The sequence below is a fragment of the Cydia strobilella genome, chromosome 16 (assembly GCF_947568885.1).
Source record: "Cydia strobilella chromosome 16, ilCydStro3.1, whole genome shotgun sequence".
NCBI lineage: Eukaryota > Metazoa > Arthropoda > Insecta > Lepidoptera > Tortricidae > Cydia > Cydia strobilella.
In genome coordinates, this window is record NC_086056.1 from 5439169 (window position 1) to 5458404 (window position 19236).

General features: G+C 35.5%; 1 protein-coding gene across 3 annotated transcripts in view; it reads left to right on the forward strand.

Moving 5' to 3' along the window:
- The window catches only part of LOC134748564 (uncharacterized), a 45509-nt gene that overhangs the window by 15535 nt on the left and 10738 nt on the right, over window positions 1-19236 (forward strand). Inside the window, exon 1 of one of the 3 annotated variants that reach the window (XM_063683354.1) lies at window positions 11391-11624. The exons of 1 other annotated variant lie outside the window; for it this stretch is intronic. In XM_063683354.1, the coding sequence (XP_063539424.1) occupies window positions 11460-11624 (165 nt within the window). In that variant the 5' untranslated portion in view covers window positions 11391-11459. Of the gene's footprint in view, window positions 1-11390; window positions 11625-19236 lie in introns of those variants that run through there. One more of the 3 variants, XM_063683352.1, reaches the window with a different exon arrangement.

The following is a 19236-nucleotide window of genomic DNA, read 5'->3' on the forward strand; positions in this document are numbered from 1 at the left end:
TATATAGAAATATCCATCACAATAATGTAAACCAATACCACTTCTTGATCCATTCTTATTCTTACTAACAACAACCGCAAATACTTATAAGTAACCATACAACTTAATAGCAATTTTGAACCCTAATGCGATGATATGAGATATGCAATCCAATGCATTAGGTTGGTATTTTAGTTACCGACGCGACGCTACAGGACTGCGTCGACATTCCTCACCTGCCTATAGATTCAGTCTTGGTTATTCACAAATGCGGACCAACCACTTCTCTTCACTAGACCTGTATAATTAAGACCTCCGGTTACGTACAGTTCTAATAGAAACTTGAAGTGTAGCTACACTGGTGATGGTTCACAGTCGATACGAAATGTTAAATTTACGGTTTTCCAGTAAACCACATTCGGCAAGCGTCCCATAAAAGTCCATTCACACAATTCCTTGGATGCCTAGCGGACAAGCCACGCAACGACGCAGTCAGTGGTAATAGTGTTGGTTAAAACTCGAGTCTTTCGAGTCGTCTACTTTAAGACCTGACTTTAAAACTAAGTCGAAACTTGAGTTAATTTCAACTTGTTAGTCACCCGAGTCTGCTGTAGAGGCAGTATACATAGGTTGAACACGTATCTGTATAAAACGCCTGATTTACTGTGTTTACTTAATTTCCCGTTAGATGTAGCTTTTTATCTCTAGAACTAGCGAACGGTTGTCTATCGTAGGATACATAACATAAAGGTGGAGGACAGACAACGGGTACTATAGAAAAACAAAAGATATTCAAAGTCTCTTTGCGGAAATACCTACGACAAAGTAAACACACCGCCTCCTCACCTCCATTACATCTCGAGCTCGACACTAACCGCAAGGATGCGAACTTAATAAGAGTCGATTACATCAAAGCGATGCCAACCAATATCTTTGACTCGATACCAATTGTCGCGAATATCGCGAATCGGTTAGTAGTTGCCAACGTCATGGAGTAGATGGCACTCGTAGTCACGTTTAAGTTAAATAACAGCTTCGTGGTTGTGTGTTTTTGGGTGAAGACAAGAGGGTAGACGCCGGAGGTGGTGTGCGAACAAATCTACAGGAAGAGTGATATTTGCTTTTGGATCTATTCAAGAGCTTTCTTATGGTGCTATTAGAATAATGAGGTGTCTCTTGTAGATTGTGACTAACGTACATCAGTATTCAGTGTGAACAGTGATCCGAGCGAATTGTTGATGGCTAATGTAAGTGCAGTTCAATTATAATTATACGGAGGGTTTCGTCCGAAGATATTAATTTAGAATTATATAACGCATTGTAGTTACGCGAAAGTGTAACCACTCATCATATGAACTTAAGGTAAACTTAGTGTGCGGAATGGGGTCGCCATAAGCCATAAGGGGAGGTTGGAAGCGACTATTAGCTCAAGAAACCAGATGGATAATCATGTGAAACTCATGTTATATGTAGGTAATAAAGTAGGACACCAGCAATGAGTTATCGTCACCTCACTAACGTCCAGAAAAATATAGCGATATATTTTACAAGCTTTTTATTAACTTGCAATGTACCTATGTTTGTAAGGGTCAAATCTTGCAAGTTAAATTTGTCCCACTTCCCGACTTCCAATGAAGCTGAAAATTTGCATAGATATGTAAGTCGGGTGACAATGCAATATTATGGTACCATCGAGCTGATCTGATGATGGAGACAGGTGCCCATAGGAACTCTGTGATAAAACAACGAAATCTGTGTTTGGGATTTTTAGAATTTTTCTCGATGATTAGTTATCTGTGGAAAGATATGTACAGTCAGCGATAAAAGCTTGTACCAAAAATTTTGCCATAAACTTATTTTTATTGTAGATGTAGAGCCAATTTTGGCCCGGTGTTTGCTACTTTTTCATTGTGACAAGATATATAAAGTGGCCCAGACATCAATTGGTTGACTGTAAACTAAATAGGGCCTATTTACAAAATATCTACATACATAAATTAGTAAAGTATAATTCACTTATTTATGTATGTAGATATTTTGTACCTATTATTAGTATTACAATATTTAAAACCAGAACAAAACAATATAACCTATATTGTTTCGCTTGCGAGTTTAAAGAACAATAAAACCATCAAGCCTTCTTTGCCAAGCATTCTTTGTGTGTATTAGGTTAGTGCATAACTGATCGTTCCAATCGCTATTCTAGTTTGAGCGAGTCGACGGCTCAGCCAAATCAGTAAAAAACACACCAGATGCATATATATATGCGTATATTAGGCCATTTGCAGATTTGCAAAACCTTAGAACTTTTGCGAATCTGCAATTTACTGAAGTTGAAACTACAATCTACATTTAAGTCAAGTTTACAAATTTGCCAAGTTAGCAGATCCACCACCCGAGGCCGACAATTTTTCGCGACCTCCTGTAATATGAAAAAATCTTTCGCAACCCCGTAACTCTCTTTGTATGTAATTTTTGCTTGGCTTGGCTTTATGAGCGTCGACCACGACAAGCAGCCTTACAAATATTCAGAGGGGCTGGGTGTCTAAGGCAAGGTAAGTAATGTTGCAGTACTGGCTGCAATCAATGCAGTGGGTGTCTGCGTCGGCGGACAATGACTAATGGCGGACAAATGGCGCTGCTACATATTTTGACGTTTAGGACCAAATTATAAACAAACATAATAACTTCAAACTATCTGGTTGGTGTTATTGTTTCGGTTCAGCCCATAATATTTTAAACACTTTAGAAATGAAACTTGAGACTGCGTAGGTATTAGTTGGTCAAACTAAATTGGCAGTAAATAAGAACAAAAAAAAAATATATTCATCCTTTTCTTTTGGGTGCTAGTACTAGTGTAAGACAAAGACAGTATGATTCTCTCTGTCTATGTTTGAAATAAGACAGTCCTTTGACAAACTATATATATATATATATATTGTATAATGATACCTACTCGAGCTTTTTTGGCGCAAGTGCACTGTCTGCATTTAGCATTGGTAACATATAATTATCATATTCATCACGTCTTTAGTTTTTATGCCTTCTGCGCATATCAACAAACAAGGAATGTTTATATTGTCAGTGTCAGGACTGTCAGGTAGAGCGAAACAAAATTTAATGGCTGTGTAAGCCAATACGGAAGCGGCAAACATGACCACAAGCCAGGCAGGTGTAGTGTGCCCGTAACGAACAGATGTCGCGTTGATGACGCTTGGCTCGTTTACTTTGCTTGGTTTAAGACTCTCTTAAGCCAAGCTTCTGAGTCGATTCTACGTCCGTCAAACATTAGTTTGCGTCATGACAGTCATACTATCAATAAATTTAAGACAAAATACGGCTTGACAGTATGAGAGTGACACGGCAGTCATTCTAGTTTCTTGCAACAGGGAAGTGTTATATGACTGTGGGCGGCCGTACCACGCACAAAGAAGATCCTTGGCCACTGGACACAAAACTTGTCTTGATTTTGTTAGCTTTCTTATAACTAGCCCTCGTCAGTAGGTATTGCTATAAGTCTTTTATTATGTATCAATACATCAATAAGCCAGCTGTCGTATGTATTTTTTCCCTGGGATTCGAAACAACTGTACCTCTACCATCAGTTGCCAGAGTAAATTTCACTTACTTTAAGTGAATAAACGCGCCGTACGTCACATATTTACGTCGGTTTACGTATTATGTGCCCAACTTCACTCCACTGCAAACGATGCTGTCCCTTTCTAAGTATACTAAAAAAACAGAGCAAGAATTATATCGGAGTATTGTACAGCGCCTCTAGGTGTCACCTAAAGAACTAAATATCACACGTATGAGTAAACGGTAAATTACCTATCGAAATCCTTAGCAAACTACCAGTTTTGACATTGACATATTTACTCATGTCTACGCGGTCAACGTAATTTACTTTCTTGTATATATGTATGTGTTTATTGTTAATTTAATATTAATAATATTATTTAAGCTATCATATAATGTTTATAATTCTCTGAATTCAAAATTCTGGGCTAAATCATCAGTGGCGTGCCTAGAGTTTTGGAGTAAGGCAAGCCGAAAGATTATGTTTTCGTAATAACTGTCCAATCTTCACTCTTTGTACTCAAATGAATTTCCTAGCGTATCGAGGCGAGCTAATATAGCGCACAGAGCATACTCATACTACTACTAGATATAATTTTACAAACATATCAGGGCCTACCGCGAACACCGAAGTTTGCAAGTTGCAGGCATTTTTCTCTGTCACACTAATTATTTACGCCTTAATTGAAGTAAAACAACAATCCCTTGTGTTTTGTAAACGGCCGTACAGAATTTTCTCTTATGCGACTGACTTATCTGAGAATACAAAAGTCGTGTGTTGATTTTGGCGCGGAAATGATATCCCGTTTTTCTACAAAGTTTAACGATTTTACCTTGCCTTCGTTGAGTAATACGTGGACACATCCCTTCCCTTCACAAGAAACGACTTCATCCATAGTTAATGTAGCCACTTTCATAAGTTTTACAAACAAATTAGAGGACAAATTGTAAGTACAAACGCGTAACTGAACAAGGCCACATCGACTAAATAATAATATACTTGAAGTTGATTATTAAACACGAACTATGCAGCTAACTTCATACCAAATAAAATTGCTATAGTTTGTCAAACATGAATCTAGATTTATGCTCATTTCAAACATAGACAGAGAGAATCATACTATCTTTGTCTTTCACTGGTACTAGCACCCAAAAGAAAAGGATGAGTATAGTTTTTTTGTTCTTATTTACTGCCAATTTGGTTTAACCAACTATAGTCGGTAAATAAGGCCCCATACGCACGAGTTTTTTCAACGTGCGTTAAAAAAGCGTTTGAATGACAAATGGATAACCATGTATGTATTCACACGAAGGCGGTTTTTAAGCGCGGCGCTTTTTAGGGTTCCGTAGCCAAATGGCAAAAAACGGAACTCTTATGGATTCGTCATGTCTGTCTGTCCGTCCGTATGTCACAGCCACTTTTTTCCGAAACTATAAAAACTATAATGTTAAAACTTGGTAAGTAGATGTATGTTGTGAACTGCATTAAGATTTTCACACAAAAATTGAAAAAAAAAATTTGAACTGAAACAAAAAAAAATTTTTCATCAAACCCATACGTGTGGGGTATCTAAAGTGGTAAAATGTGTCGCCCCCCCCCCCCCCCCCCTAATTCAAGAAGTCGAGTCCCGACCATTTTTACCGGAATACGCAAATAAACTACTTAAAAAATGAAGCGTATTTTTATTACTACACTTCCACAAGGCAGGGACTGCAGGGAGTAAGCGTTCATATGAACACAAATATCACAAACGGTAAAAAAGCTCCAACGTCGGGTTTTAACGCGACGCTTTTTAAGCTCTCGTGCGAATGGGGCCTAATCTAATATGTGTTCAAAACGCGAGTTTTAAATGTTATACATATATATATATATGCCTATGCACCGCTTGCTAAACCATAGTGTTGTTTTGATTACACATGATTTTCTGTATCAGAAACTGTATGTGTGAACTGGGTCTAATGACAAGCAGATTAGATCCACGCAAAAGCAAACAAAAATGGTATTACTATGATAATCTAAATTATCAAATCTCATATAGTCTTATTTATATACTTATATATGAAGTTAGTATGAGATGTAGTTATTACTGTTAGTTGTACATACTTACCAAATATGCTACAAACCTATTAAACAAAAAATACCACTTCACTTTATTATTATTTATTACAACCTTGGAAATATTGTTGCGTTCCAGAAGGTACATCATTTTTCTAGCAAGTGTTCACAAAGTTAAATATCTAGCATAATCTACCTCTATGACTATATAACATTTTTAGAATTTGCAGAGTTGCCTGTGGCCAGCTTTATTTACAAATTGCATTGATATGTAGTTCGAAGCGGTTAAAGTACCTAAAGATTACTCAGGTTTAGGTGATTTATCAACTATACATCTAACTTTCACTACCAACATATTTTTAGTTCTTATTTAGTTTTTTAAAAGCACTGTATAACAATATGGATTCTTCAGATATCTTCCTGTTTTTATCATTTCTGAATGTGTAATGATGTTTACTGGCCAAGTCACATCCAGAATACTGCACATTCGGCCACATCAGATGATGTGGCTGTGATCATACAGTTCCATAGCTGTTACTTAAGTTTCCAAGTTTCATCAGCTACTATCATTGTTGTTATACTCCTGAAAAAGAATAAGTTTATAGGTTATTTAGGCGTAAGGTTAATGCTACCTACGTTAAGCATTATACACATTCATACTTTATACATTAGTCACTAATCATATGGTATATTTAACTTGCATTTTGAAAAGGTATCGAGACATCATAAAGACATCGATGGACAGACATGGCAGGTTGTCTGATAGGATTAGGCCTTACAATAACACTCCATCATTATATTCGTGGGGTTGTTTTCTTTGAGGAACAAAAGTTTTACTATAAGGCGTTTAATTCGACCGAACTTTACACAGTGTAGTTATTTATTTTAATATTATTTTCTAAACTTTTGTTTGACTGTTTGACACTCTTAGCATACGTTCAAATACTTCTGTTTTTTCGTGTGTTTTAGGTAAGTCGTGATAAAACTACAATGATTAACTAAGCATTTAAATGATAATTTAATAACGGAAATGCATTTGTAACATGATAAAACGGTAATAAACATCCGAATAAAAATATTTCGTTCAAATATTGTTGTTTCCAAGTTGACAGAAAATGTCACATCGAAAACGCACGTATTTTTCGATGACATCTGTCACGTTTATTCGCGTAAACGGCGTAAAGTATTTACCTATAATAATTCTGGCTCAGTTTTCGTTATATAGTTAGAAAGAGAACGTTTTAGGTGTGAAGTTAGGCATGTATCGAAAACTCACGTTAAAACGTTTGTGACTCATGGTGCCAGTTGATTTTTTTAGTTTTTTACGTGACCGGTAGAGGCACTGTACAATTACTCCATACATTTTCCTTAACTTTCTCACTTTCGACTGTCATTTACGGAACTCATGGTAGCCGTACTGTTTCAAATTGGCTGTCAAAACTGAAACTATATCATGGTAATACAGTTTAGAAAATCGCATCAAATACTTATTCTTCAGTTGAAGGAGTTACAAATAAACTTTACATATATATAAAACTACTTATTATAAAATTTAAAACTAATCTAAATTAAAATACATCTAAATAAGGCCCCCGTGGCATTGTTCCGAAGATGCTGGCAGCATTCCCTCGCTGAATGGCAATACCAAAGATAGATATAACTCCGTAATAGATGGATACAGTCTAAGGAAAAAACGTGCCTCGAAAATCAAGAAAATTTGATTCTCGTTCAGAGGGCGCTACTAGCTTTGGCTTACTGTCGTATAGATGGCGTTGACGGTTTCGTTTGTTATTTAACAATTTTAACGCATATCAGTGAAAGAACATGGGTCAAAATCATAAAAATAATTAATGCAAATAAATAAATCATTTATCCATATTTAAATACATTTTACCGTATTTTTATAAATATTTATTTTTAGTTTTAAAGTGTGTCGACAGATGGCAGTGAATTTACTGGGGTTACAAAATTTACTATGACAGTACCGCTCTAGTATAAGTTACTCTATGGCAATACTTATGCGCTGCGAGAGAAATACTTGATAAAATTGGCCTCAACATGAAAATGGGATTAATAAAAACCAAAATCGGTTAAAAAATAATTATTCTAAAACTGTGCAACTTTTACTGAAGGCGTGTTATGCTGGTTTGAATGATCCTTTTAGGGTGTCCTACCTCCAGTGTCAGTTTGCCTTGCTATTTTTGGGCCAACCTGTATATCGATTTTGTAGACAATTTTATGTAGATTATGTATCTAAAGTACATTTTTGCTACGGGCCACCGTTTACGAGTTATTACGAAAAACTGTATGCATGTTACGTATATATTTCTGAAAGGTCGTTAGCTCTTCAATTCATATATGTTTTGGGATAATTGATTTATGATACATTCGTGTTATAAACGTTGCGAATGAACTTTTCGTGTCGTGAATTAATTTATGGCTTTAATAAAATCCATTTTATACCATTTCTTAATATGGCGTTGGTGATTTGTTTATTTAGTATACCCTCATTTATTTATTTAATAACATGTAAATACCTGTATTCAATAAGTTTTAAATTTAGGAAAAATGAAACAAATATAAAAAACATTAAAACTACCTATCAACTAAACAAAATAAAACTAAACTAACGTTAAAATAAAACTAGGTACTTAAAAATTAAACTAATATAGAAAAAAAATACCCACCTATGAAAGGTCCCCTAAGCCTGTCCCCTGCGGAAGGGTGCCCATAAGGCTGGCTACATTACCCCGATGAATGGCTATGCCTATTGGCTGAGGAATGTACCATTTTCACTGTTGGGTAAACTTTTTAAATCTCTTCAATTAGTAGTATGTAACTATAATTCGTTTTATTTAAAGTAGAAGTTATATACCTACGTTAATACACCTATTATTAACTCAAATATAAGTACTCACTTTTATTAATCCTTCAAGTGGCATATCAACAAACCTACACTATTTTGAGTTGTTGGAATTATAACTTTCTGTCAGTTTTTTTTAAATTCCACTTCCCGCTGCGGAAATTTGTCACACGAAGAGTTTACTTACCTTATATTTTCCTTTGTGCGGGGGTTTCCTACCATCATTCGTCATCAAATCTAAATTTAATCATGTCATGTAATCCACCTTTCTGTAACAACCTATAATTATGCATTAAATGATTATCTTATCTTATCTTATTTTATTTCTATTCATCATTACCAATAGCAGAGCACTTTAAGTAAGTAGGTACTTAAGTCAAATGCCAACGGATAAAAATGGCGTTAATCAAGAAACGGCTTTTAACTAAGTAATTCAACTACTGTTTCTGTGTGCTACTATTTCATAATTTGAGGGCCTATCCCTCTTGCATATTTGAGCGATAGAGATGCAGACAACGATTTTCCATTTTTCGATGTTTGAATTCTTAAGTCGAAATAACTCACTGATGGAACGAAAGTGATGACGTCACGAGTCTAAGCGCGCCTTAGATGGAAGCGCCTGAGTCACCACAGCCTCAGGCGCGACCTTTATGGTCACATCAGCCAGACAACTGAGACAACTCATCCAAACAAATTGTGACCTTGTCGCAATGCAATTCAATTTATTATACAATGAACTGCAGTTTCAAATGGTAAAAGGCTGCATTGTTTGATAAGATTATTTAGTACTTACCATAGAGTAACTTATACTTACGGAGTTATATCTATCTTTGGTACTTACTGATGTCTCGTCTGAATGTTTTCGAAACTGGCAAAATTTGCCGGAAATCAAAATTAATAATTTACATCATCGTAAAAACTTTCATTATTTCTTGGTACATTTTCTAAAATTTTCCGAATTTTGTTTCATACTTTTTTTATGACATTAGATTAGCAATTTACCCCCCTGCCATACGAATTGGTTGCATTGCACTTGTAACCGTAATTCTCACAGCGATCAGCCAAACTCATCCGCTCAACTTAACTCCCAATTCTTCGCTGTGGAATTTAGAAGAACTTAGTTATAAAATAAAGAATCTGTAGGTATCACAGAAAAGTGAAAGGAGACTTAAAGCTATGATTAGATCTAATCTTTATGTAATGTGACAATGCATCCTACTTAAAACACGCCCACATGATATGGCTGATTAAATAACAAAAACCGGCCAAGTGCGAGTCGGACTCGCGTTCCAAGGGTTCCGTACATTACACATTTAAACAATGTATTTTTTATGTGAAACGTGAGTGAAATGTCTTTAAAAAACCCGTAGGTGTCGGATCATAAAACTAAGTAATTAAGTCCGACTCACGCTTGACTGCACATTTCTAATAGGTTTTCCTGTGTGTGTGTGTGATGTTATAGGTGAAGAACTATTTTGTGTATTTTTTCAACATTAACGACCCAATAGTTTCGGAGGTAAAGAGGGAAGGGGGGTGATCATTTTTCGCCTAGTTTCTTGAATAACTTCTAAACTGTTTATCCTAAAATTATATAAGAATATATTTGAAATTCTCACAATGAGCTCTTTTATTTTATATGTTTGCTTTTATTTTATTTTATACGATATAGTTTATAGAAAAACTTAATTTTTTAATTTTCTCATTTAGCCCCCAAAAGTGGCTCCGATGTTTAAAATTCATTACATGTCCGTCTTTGAGTCACAAACTTACATATGTATACCAAATTTCAACTTATTTGTTCCATTGGTTTCGGAGAAAATAGGCTGTGACAGACGAACAGACACACAGACAGACGCACGAGTGATCCTATAAGGGTTCCGTTTTTTTCCTTTTGAGGTACGGAACCCTAAAAATTCCGGCGTACCAGCCTCTAGCCGTACGTAATACAAATTTGCAACTTATTTCCAAGCCTTAAGTACCTAACATTGTAGGTACCTAAATATTGATGGAGGCTCAGGTGTGCATGTAGTAGAAACTTAGAAAGTGAAGCAGATTTGAGCATACATATTTGATATCCATTGTATTTTTACTCTTGTTGAGATTTACATAATGTTGTGTTGATCTTAGGTAAGCAGCAGATTAACATAATTAATCTACGTTAAAGAATATCTCAGAATATTGTAGGCTTATCGCAGACATCCATTTCTCTAGAGATCTTGCCCAAACGACACTATCACACTAACCACAAACTTCTTGAGAGAATCTCAATATTGTCTTTCCAACAATACAATATCTAAAACTCGTGAATATAAACCTTATTACCGCGGCATAACTATTATTTCTTAAATAAACAGTTACATTTACTACAAATCATATATACCGTTACCCAATTCCTTGCTAATCGATTTTGCGTCATACGTCGGAGTTTTTATGGTAGCTGTTTTCAAAATGTGGTGTAGAATGAGTTTGGTAAGTCGGGGTCAAGTAGCGGTAAACCACTAAGGTCAGGGTTGGGGAGGCCACGTGGCCGTTGCTAGGCGCCCGGGGCAGCGACAACAAACAACCCTGTAGGACATTCGGCACCCGGTCTTGGGGTAGTAAAGACGGTTACAACTTCTTGCTTGAGAAAGTTCTTAGTGTTGTTGTGCTACAGTTTTCAGTTATTACCAATTTAAAGTTGTGTCTACTACGTAGTAGTAGAAATAATTACTGTATTCATAAATTATTGTTTTTTTAATCAAAATAATTAATTTACATTAGAATCCAAACTGATAATCACTAACAAATCATGAAATGGTGTTACCTAACTGATTAAAATTACCACTTAATTTCTGAAACAAACCTACCTAACTAGATTAATTATTTAAATATCGCATTTTTAAAGTATATTAACTTAATTCACTATAAATAGGAATCTCATTAATGAACTAAGTAACAAAAAGAAGTGATCCCTATCCCAGTACTGTTCCCCTCAAAGTCCCGATGGCAATGGAGACCCGAGATATGTCCCGTTCATTGGACAACGTGCATTGGTGGGAACCAGAGCACTGGAAGACGAAAAAGCTTCGGAGTACGTCCTCTTTGTCTTTGGAAGGAGTAGACCCAGCGGACATCAGGAATGGCTGGCTGACACTGCCGGACCCTAAGGTAATGATCATTATACCAGTGTGATTTCTCTGAAATTCTCGATAGAGGCCCTTGACATTTCCTGTTTGCTGGACAATGGCATTGGAGGCAGTACGTGTCCTCTGTATCCTATGTGTTTTAGGAGATATCGGACCCTGCTGACATTAGGAACAAATGGCTACTTCTACTGCATCCTACGGTAAGGATCATTTTCCAGAATGATTCCTCGCAAACTACCGACATTGCTCGCTGACTCTATCTCAAGAAAAATCAGCTTGAAATAAACTCTCAGTTTGCGCGTGTAATAAAGAAGTTAATACAAAACCTTTTTTTAGGAAACAGTTTATCACCGGCAGTGTTTTTCATTGCACAGTCTTCGATCAACGACACTGATCAACCATCAAGGTCTCTAAAGAGCCCTACCTCGTTGATTATTTAGCTTAGATTCTAACTAGATCAAGGATCTTAATACTGCTTTTACCAGTGTTTATATTCACTTTTACCTTACTTAGAGTACCTAAATTTTACAAGGTTCATATAAAATATGCAGCTGAAGTATTCAAATATTCCATTCCCAGATGTCGCTTTGCTTTCGAAGTTACTCCCTGTAAGGCTTAGAACGCACTACGATTAATTTTTTTTCGGTTTCAGTCTTGCTGAAACCGCCGAACCGCGTAGGAAGTCGCACTGTGGTTTGTTTCGCGTTTTTCACGTTCGGTATGACAATGGATTTCCGCAGAGTAGCATGTATTGTGGCCTTAGTGATAGTGATAGTGATAAAAAATAGAAAACTTAGAAAACGTCGCCAACATAGATACTAAGTGCATCCTCTAACAGATCAAAGATATTTGATATTAAAGCTAGCCTTTTTTTCAAATTTAATAATAACATATTCGCTATATACCGGCAACGTGCTATCTGACTCTGATAACATAATTTGTTGCACTACAAGCACCTCACCTGCACTGCACTCTCGAAACCGAACTGACGAAAACCATTATACATATACTTATTGTATAGGATACATAAAAACGCGCGTTCGCAAACCGCAAGTCGAAATGTAACAAGTTGCGTTTTTGAAATCAGTGACTGAAATAAATCGTACGTGTGCTTATGAAGCATGCCGTACGTTACACTTTTTGCGGTTCTGAAACCGCAAAATTTAATCGCGGTGTGTGCTAACCCTTACTCGATTTTAATATACGAAATAAGTAATAGATTTAAATAGTAGATTGTGTCACAAGAGAGCAAAATGACATATTTACGGCGAGGACGTACAATTGAATCCTAAACGAAGCGAAGGATTCTATAATAGAATCCCAAGAGTAGTAGCGCCCAAGATGGAAATAATATTGCTACCATAATAAGTAGTAGAGTGGATATTGTGACTTGATGTGACACATATTGCTTTTCACATCACCTATGAGGTAATTATAATGTTTAAAACTATTATTTAAGCTAAAAAAAATGTGACAAAAATGTAAAAATAGTGTCCTAGAACAGAAAAGTGTTATTAGCAGGGAAGAAAAAGTCCTTTTTCGAATTGGTGATGTGAAAACATATTTACCTACTAAGAATTGCACAACTGAATATTTATATTGAAAAGCTCTTAAAACAATGAGCAGGTACTTATGGGTGCACCTATGTCAAATGTCTTGCTTCACAAAGACAAGAAGTAGAGTAACTAAGGAAATTGAAATGAGTCAGATAAAATGAGTAAGACCACAAAAAAATACACAATTGTTGAAATGGCGTAATTCTCTGATTTATTATCGACCTTAACTTAACTTATCAATTATACAATCCCAACAACAACCATAACATCATCAACGACAGAATAATATTAAATTATAACTTTCAAGGATTTGCCACACTAGATGCGTTCTGCGGGCAGCAGCGGTCAGGTCAAACTTCAACTTCAAAGGTTGCTGTCAATGTTGTTCATACATAATGCGGGTTTGACCTGACCGCTGCCCGCAGAACGCATCCAGTGTGGCAAATCCTTCAAGGTATAATTTGTAATCAATAAAATAAATTACAAATAGGTAAGTATAAAAAGCTTGAATTGAATAAATTCTATACCAATTCATCAACACTTTGTTATATATGCTTGCGTCAGAATTATTGATCAGTAAATTGAATACTTTTTACGGTAATAATATAAATGTTTGTTTGTGCGACCTTGCCTCGACCTGACTCCACGGGGTGGAACATCAAACGGTGGTGGTGCGTCAACGAGGACGCGTATTCTAATTGTAATAACAGGTTATGAATTTGATCTGGATTTGTTATTATGGATCATCTGTCAGTGTCAAAAGCGACGTTTATGTTTGAAAAAATGTCACCTTCGACACCGACCTCAGAATAATAACTAATCCAGATCATAAACGGGGGCTGTTTAGCCTATTTTGGCAGAATGGTAACTGCGAAACCCTACACTGAGCATGGCCCGACATGTTCTTGGCCGATTTTATTTAAACTCGTTGACCCAGGCTCTAAAAATAGTATTATCAGATCTAGTATATTTATATTCATATTATTCATATTCCTTTATTGATAAAATTACAAATTTTACATGTCATGGGTGTAATATTAAAGTAAGAATATGAAATAAAACAATGAAAACGGATTATATCGCATATATTGAATTTATAATACATCCCAACGTAGTTTTTATCGCGTATATATATATATATATATCTTTACTTCAAAATAATTGTAGTGTATAACTAGCCTTATTAACCGATTTTGCATGTACAACCAGCCTTAAAGTTTATAGTCTATGATGGTTCATTACTTTTAGTATGTGGGTATTTTTGCACTTTGTAGTTTTTCCTCAGTCACCCGTTGACCAGTGTAAAGGGTTCGAAACATCGGAATGTATTATAAAATCAATATATGCGATATAATCCGTTTTCATAGTTTTATTTCAAGAGTAACTATCGCGGTAACCGAAGACAATAAATATTAAGTAACAATATGTCAGTTTAATCACAATTCATTTAAAATAACTATTATCAATTGAAGTAAAATAAAATAAAACAATAAATAACACGTAATAATAGGTAGTCAATACAATTTACAATTAAAGCATTAATAAGTACATTAAAATTAAATTAAATCGTTATTATTATATTCTGATATGTCATATATGTATATATAATATATTACCAATTTGTAGGTGTCCTATTAGTAAACTATAACTTGTCTTACAACAAACTTTCTATAGTGCTCTAATTATAGGTAAGTGCTACGATATTACATTGTTTGAAGGACTTGGTGTCCTCTTAAATAATAAAATGGTTTTCCAGACTTGTAACGTGTACCTAGTTGACATTCATAACGTCATTAAATATTTACTTTTCAATGTCAAGTGACCAATTAAATACCTACCTGCCATCAGCGGGCTACTCACTTTTTATCCCCAGCCTACTTTAGACACAGCCTGTATTTGGTTCAAGTAATCAAAGTTTACGGTAGCGGCAAAAAATCTATCTTATTTAAGATACATTCGCATACTTTTTTGGTAATTTCTCTAGAACGACTCCAGCTATTTCGATGAAATTTACAATACAGGGACATATGAAAACGACATTTTTTTTTTATAATTACTTAGTTTGCCCTGTTTTCGCGGTAGCCCGGTGGGTATTAAACTGAAGTGATTCGTTTTATTTTCAAACCAGAGGCTAACGAGGGCGAGAAATCGATCCATCTAGGTTTTATTGTTAGTAAGATTCGCTTTTGAGTATTTTCAAACATACATTAATTGGTGTGTATGAAGTCCCTAATCCGCATTGTGCTAACGTGGCTGCGTATGTTGCCACGTGCAGTGGGACGTGAGTATACATATATGGTCGTGATGATGATTCATTGTTTACATGATGTAAAGTCTAATTTCACAAGTTTTCGAATGAATGCCTGCAAAAAAAATAGCATAATGATAGAATTTTTGCCGCTACTTTTATATATTTAGACAACATCGCTATTCAATCAATTATTTTTGTATCTTGTTTCCCTTGTTGTCTATAACTTATACATGAAAGAAAGGGTTTACTGGCATGTGGATACAAATATGGAATTAAGGTACTCGGGTCGCGTAGGCTCAGAGCCCTCAGAGGTTACTTGTTTTGACTTACATCACAAACTTATTTTACATGTATACTCGTAACTTGAGCGCGCGGTTTAATGTGACTCATGTATTTTATGATTAATTTCATTTAAGGATAAATATTGCTTAAGTCCACACTTGCGTTTGTCGTACTCATTTTATGTAAACCATTTTTTTTTTTGCTTTACAGAGCAGACAACTGCTAGCGAAAATATACTAGGGCTTCTGCGGATAATCTAATAGACCGTATAAATTTATTCCAATAACGTTCGTAATATAAATTCATAAATTCTTTGTTGATATAAAATATAGTGCTCTAAATTTAATTTTAAAATGTCTGATATATTGCAGAATTTACATAATCTCCTCGGCAAGGTCCAAAGCCCAAATAAGGCACATCTGTAGGCCGAGCTACTGAGTCAGACTGTCATCGACCTTACAATGCAAATCACAGGGCAGTTAAAGGTAATACTTGATCAAAATAAAGGCTAGACTAAATGGAAACTTATCCAGCTGATCAGCCCACATTCACCTACATAAACGGATAACCTGGTACCTGCACCTACTAAGTGGTTTTATAAACATTTTGATTAATTTTTCTTGCCGGCGTAGCTTTATTTGACGTTCATAAGCGTATTGTAATATTTGTAATATGCCTACTTGAATAATATACTATCTTTATCTTGTTATCTCCTTAACGATATCAATGATATGATGATGTGATAATATAGGTAGGACGTCCATATAGTGATGCAGCAATTCCTGCAATTTATAGATAAAAATATGTATTGAAGTTGCCTTAACATAAATAAAGAAATATTATTACGTTAATAAAATTCTAAATATTTTGATGCTAATAAATTAAATTTAGCACCAACTCATTAGAGTCACGTAGATTATCGCTTACGAACGCTACTTTTCTAAATATTTATTCTGATAATGCTCTTAGCACAGAACTTTTCTTAACAGGTGACCCGACTTTAAAAGGGGGCTCCCGCAAAATTGTAGTTTTTTATTTTTTATTTTTACACGTTTAATGAAGGCAAATGCAATGAAAAAAATCATACGGAAACTAGACTATATTTCCGAGGGCAGACTCAAAGAAAACCTTAAAAGGTTTAAAGTTGCCTTGATAGGAAAATATCACGAAAATATGTTTAATTTCATTTATTTTCAATTGTATATCGTTACCCTGCATTTCATAGCAGTATAATTTTAGTATATAAGAGCTAGTGATATAGCCGAGGGATTTTACCAGTGAAATTTTAATCAGTTATTTAGGTAAAACGTCAAAACCCACGCGATCGTCAAATCTTTCGTCGCAAGCTTCGCGCGGCGCGACATATTTTTTGTTCCTTTCTAATTTCCTGGCACGGAACAAATTGGAAGCTAGGTATCAAACATGTGATAGATTTATGCATACCTATTGGGACATGTCAGTAACAATTGGCAGACTTGCACCTTGCACAGCCTATACTAGGCGTCAACCTTGGGCCATTAGCATATACGCCACTTCCGATCGATTCCCTCCCACGCTGACGGCGCTATTAAAACAACTGTCATGTTTGTTGTTGTTTTGTTGTCCTTTCACTTTGTTTCGACAGGAAATAATGGAGCGATGTTACTTCGCTCGTGGTAGGATTATGTTGATCCGTGATAAAATTATTTGAAGGAGACGGACGTAAGTTTCAGAATTGATAGTGTAATATACTACATGTATACTTGTGACGCGGTGACGCGAGATATATTTATGCATTTTTGAAACAATAAAGATAAGATAAAGATAAATGCTTTAGTGCAGTGGCTGGCAAATTTGAAAATGAAACAAATAGCGATTAACTACATATCAGTTTTAGGAACTTCGAAGTGCAAAAGGGAAGCCATCACGTATACTGGTACGAAAGAGGCAGACTAGAAAAAAAAACGTGACCACTTTTGAGCTTCATAGCGGCCGCTAATGGCCGCTTGAATGTGCGAATACGTAGATTTAGCGGACTATAACATTAGAAAAGCTGTATTTAGGAGAAACGGTGGGTGATTATATATTGGAATATAGGTGCTGCTACAAAAGCAAATAATTAAATAAAAAATTAAATAATCATTTATTTTCAGGCATGGCAAGTGTTAGTAACAAAAAACTTAAATACTAATGTTAAACAATACAATTGATTAAAACCTACCATGCAAATCAATATACTTAGAGCTAGGACTAGGACAATACAATACCGGGTGAGCCGTACACTTTTACATTACATAAAACATTTACTATTACATTAAAATTTAAAATTTAACTAGTATCACAATCATGAAAACATGTCAATATAAATAATAAAAATAATTCACAAAATAGCAGCGAAATTATACATATAAAATAATAATAATTGACGCCATCACATATGTATTATTTCTGAATGTGACACTGATTTTGGTCACACTTTTGATATTTGACAGGCAATCTTGTACATGTAGATCTGTGATTTACGCAGTGCATAAACTATAAAGGCACCTACGTGAACTAGACTTTACAACGTGTTCATTAAACCTACTCCTTTGGTATTATTGCCTACCAAATCTGGTTACCGAACGTTGCGATTCAGAGCGCGTCCTGTCGCATTAGCAACTCGATTATGAAACATAATGCGATTGGCAAAAGGCTGGTAATCAACTGACGACTCGGGCCACAATTAGCATGTCATGAGACCTGCGATCGTGCGGACGAGAATTCGCGATTGAATAACTTTGTAATTACGAACTGCTTGTAATTAAAATTGAGTTGACTATTGGATGTCTATCGATGACACACGGATCTCAGGTTATAATAATTTTTTTTGGGCTAGTGTGGGGACTGTAGCCCAAGCCTTCTCGCCTAGGTATAAGAGGACTACGCCCACCAGTGAGAAGTATATAGGCTGAAATATATATATTTGTCGTTTAATAGCTGGATCTATTTAGCATACCTACGTCATTTTAGGGAGTAGTACTATAAAGATGTATAGTAATCAGCAGAAGAAGAAAGTCACTTAAATTACCAAACAAGCTGTGTAGCAATAAAAAAAAGTGTTATGGGCTTATAGGCATCGTCACGTGCTTAACCATTTGTGTAGATAGCGCCGGCCAGTAACCCGAAATCGATTATTTTATCAAACAAGCTAACACATTTTGTCCATGAAGCCTCAATAGGAAACACTTATAGATAAACGTTTTCCATTCTAAACTACGGACATCGATTCAGTTTATACTTTATTTCGCCCACGTTGATAATCTAAACGTAGGTATTTTGCTACCAATTTATATCTTTTCTCAATGTCTGTATCTTTTTTCATGTAGTGTGCACAATAAAGCATTTTATTATTATCTGTCTTACCATATCTCGGGACCACGGGGTCCCGGACCTTTGGAAGGCATGCGTGGGGCCGAAGCCAACAGCACAGAGGCCCTTTAAGACAAATTAATCTAAAAGCAAGGGATACACGTGGCAGATACCATCCCCGAGCGCACAATATGATACATCCGGAGATGGTCCCC